Here is a 2,694-nt window from a genome sequence, read left to right as displayed (position 1 = left end):
GGTTAGCGGTGCGCGACTGCTCTTCTGAATAAAAGAAAACTATGTAACACAGTTGTTTACACTTGAATTAAAAATATTTGACCAAAGAAAAACCGTAGCAGGACTAGACAGAGAAAATGATTTAGATTTTTATTTCTGTCTGTATACGACCCACAGGAGACAAGRCATTAACAGCAGTCACCATTTCATTCATCTGCTTTAGCAGCTCCTTTAATTCCACAGCTGACGCTGCTAAAAATGACTGATTTTCATTTCTGGATCTCTGAGAGAAGGACTTCAATCTCCGAACTCCTAAATATCTTCTTTTTTACTTTGCGATGTCATTTATGAATGGACACTTCCTGGTATGTGGCGCAGGAAACCTATATTGTTATTTGGTGTTTTTGGGGTGGTAATTATGTAAATCACCTCTCGTGCACRAGTACCTGATACGCATTCATCAGTTTACGCAGCTCATTTACATACTTTTCCTGAAGATGGAAGAGTTTTTGTTCGTACGAACCCTTCGTACGAACAAAAGTAAGAGAAATTTAGGGTAAGAATACGAACATGTTCTTGCATGAGGCCCATTATGTTTACTTTGTTTATAACCATTTCTGGTTTGTAACACATTTTTTAGTAATATGGGCATTCACATTTAATAAAAACTTATTTGTTTTTGTACGAGTCTTTGACTGTCAATCGTCAAAAATCTGACCTTCCCAATATCACTTGTGTGTGTCAAACTCCTGTCCTCGAGGGCCGCTATCCTGCATGTTTTAGAGGTTTTCTTGCTCCAACACACCTGATTTTGATCGCTGGGTGATTAACAGGCTTCTGCCCAATTTGAAGAGTTAATTCAATCACTGAATCAGGTGTGTTGGAGCTGGAAAACCTCTAAAACATGCAGGATAGCGGCTCTCGAGGACTGGAGTTTGACAGTCAGGTTGTGTAGATCAGTGTTTTTAAAGTAGGGGCCACCAGGGGGCGCATCAGAAAGCTGGAGGGAATAAAATAAGAAAAATGTGCAAAAAAACATCATCAATATTTTAAATAATTATCAAAACAATCTGTTTTTCAATTATAATTTTAAATTATAATTAATAATAATATATTGAAATGTTATTTAAGAGAGAGGGGCCACGGCATGAAAATGTTTGCGAACCACTAGTGTAGATTACAGCCAACCACTCATTAATAAGACATCAACAGTGTCACTAGTCATAATTTCAACAGAAATGTGCTGAAACTGATCCGTCGCATTACAAATATACGTTTGGTTGGGGTTAAGTTTAAAACGTTAATGTCTGACTAATAAACAAGTGACAGAACACATTTGTGGTATTACAAAACGATGAGTAGCTGATGTTCTTCTTGTTCCTGGCTGTTGATCGTGACATAGGCTGTTTTTATCTGCACGTGGAGCGAGTGACTGATACCTGATCGCTCAGGCAGATTTTACTGTCAGGTTTAAACACTCATACTTAGAGCTGTCCACTCGTGATCAGCCCAGCCATGACGAGCCTAGTGTCTCAATTACTCTGAAGGTTTTAATAGTGTTTGCACAGCATCACACTTTCTATTTACAAATGTGTGAAAATCTTCACATTGTGTATGACGGTTTATTTTGATTTAAAGTAAATAGCACCTTGATGGTCTTTTTTTCCCCCAACAGTGGTGTTTTAGTACCAGGTGGGTTTGGTGTACGAGGGACCGAAGGGAAGATGCTGGCTATTAGCTGGGCGAGGAAACACAATAAACCATTCCTGGGTAAGATGCTTCTAATTTGTTTTTATCAAGATTTTGCTGTCTGTTACATCATTTTGTAAATCTACAAGCAGGTCTAATATCAGCTGTAGCAAAACTTTGTAAAGTTTGCAGCTGACTCATTACTGTGTAAGTATATGTAGATTAACACCTGCTTAAAAATATTTTATACAACTAAGTAAATATAGCTGTGCTGTTTATGTTCAGTGAGTCTTTATAATTATTTTTCTAAAAATGCTTAAATCTTGCTGGTCTTGTTTTATGCAGGGGTGTGTTTGGGCATGCAGCTGGCAGTGTGTGAATTTGCTCGCAATGTTCTTGGATGGCTGGGTGAGTAGCTGTGTGCCGTAACTGGATACATTTAAAAATCTCAAAACAAACATAGAACTGTAGTGTGGAAGCAGAGTCAGGCTCAGATCACTTTGGCTTCTCGTTCACAGACGCCAACTCCACAGAATTTGATCCAGAAACCAAACACCCTGTGGTAGGTTATCGTTTTCCCCCTCTGGCTGTGCTTGTATTTCATTTCGTCAGCACTGAGGCTCACCATCCTATTTGATCTTGACAGGTGATTGACATGCCAGAGCACAACCCCGGGAACATGGGAGGAACTATGAGGTTGGGAAAGAGGCGGACCATTTTCAAATCCAATACCAGTGTGCTGAGTATGTATTCTCCTCAAATAAAAATATTTTTTTATCTTTCTTTACAACAACTGAGTGTCATGTCAAATGTTTTATTGTTGCAGGGAAACTTTATGGAGATGCTGAATATGTTGAAGAGAGACACAGACACAGGTTTGAGGTAGACCTAAAACAAGTTGTTGAAGCTTTTTTATCGGAGAACACAAATTGTTTTATTTGTACAAACTTTAATGTTCAATAGGGGTGTAAGAAAATATCGATACACTGAAATATCGCAATATTTCATTTCCCGATACTGTATCGA

The 2,694-nt window shown here is 38.3% G+C and overlaps 1 protein-coding gene across 1 annotated transcript in view; it reads left to right on the top strand.

Annotated features, from left to right (window-relative positions):
* LOC106523759 (CTP synthase 1) overlaps nt 1–2,694 on the top strand; it is a 14,629-nt gene that overhangs the window by 9,262 nt on the left and 2,673 nt on the right. The window contains exons 11-15 of the mRNA XM_014017299.1: nt 1,655–1,749; nt 2,014–2,076; nt 2,187–2,230; nt 2,315–2,411; nt 2,495–2,550. Of these exons, the coding sequence (XP_013872753.1) occupies nt 1,655–1,749; nt 2,014–2,076; nt 2,187–2,230; nt 2,315–2,411; nt 2,495–2,550 (355 nt within the window). The remainder of the gene's footprint in view (nt 1–1,654; nt 1,750–2,013; nt 2,077–2,186; nt 2,231–2,314; nt 2,412–2,494; nt 2,551–2,694) is intronic.

The sequence above is a fragment of the Austrofundulus limnaeus genome, unplaced genomic scaffold, assembly GCF_001266775.1.
Source record: "Austrofundulus limnaeus strain Quisiro unplaced genomic scaffold, Austrofundulus_limnaeus-1.0 Scaffold165, whole genome shotgun sequence".
NCBI classification, from domain to species: domain Eukaryota; kingdom Metazoa; phylum Chordata; class Actinopteri; order Cyprinodontiformes; family Rivulidae; genus Austrofundulus; species Austrofundulus limnaeus.
The sequence above is the reverse complement of the archived record's forward strand: the minus strand, read 5'-3'. Positions and strand labels throughout refer to the sequence as shown.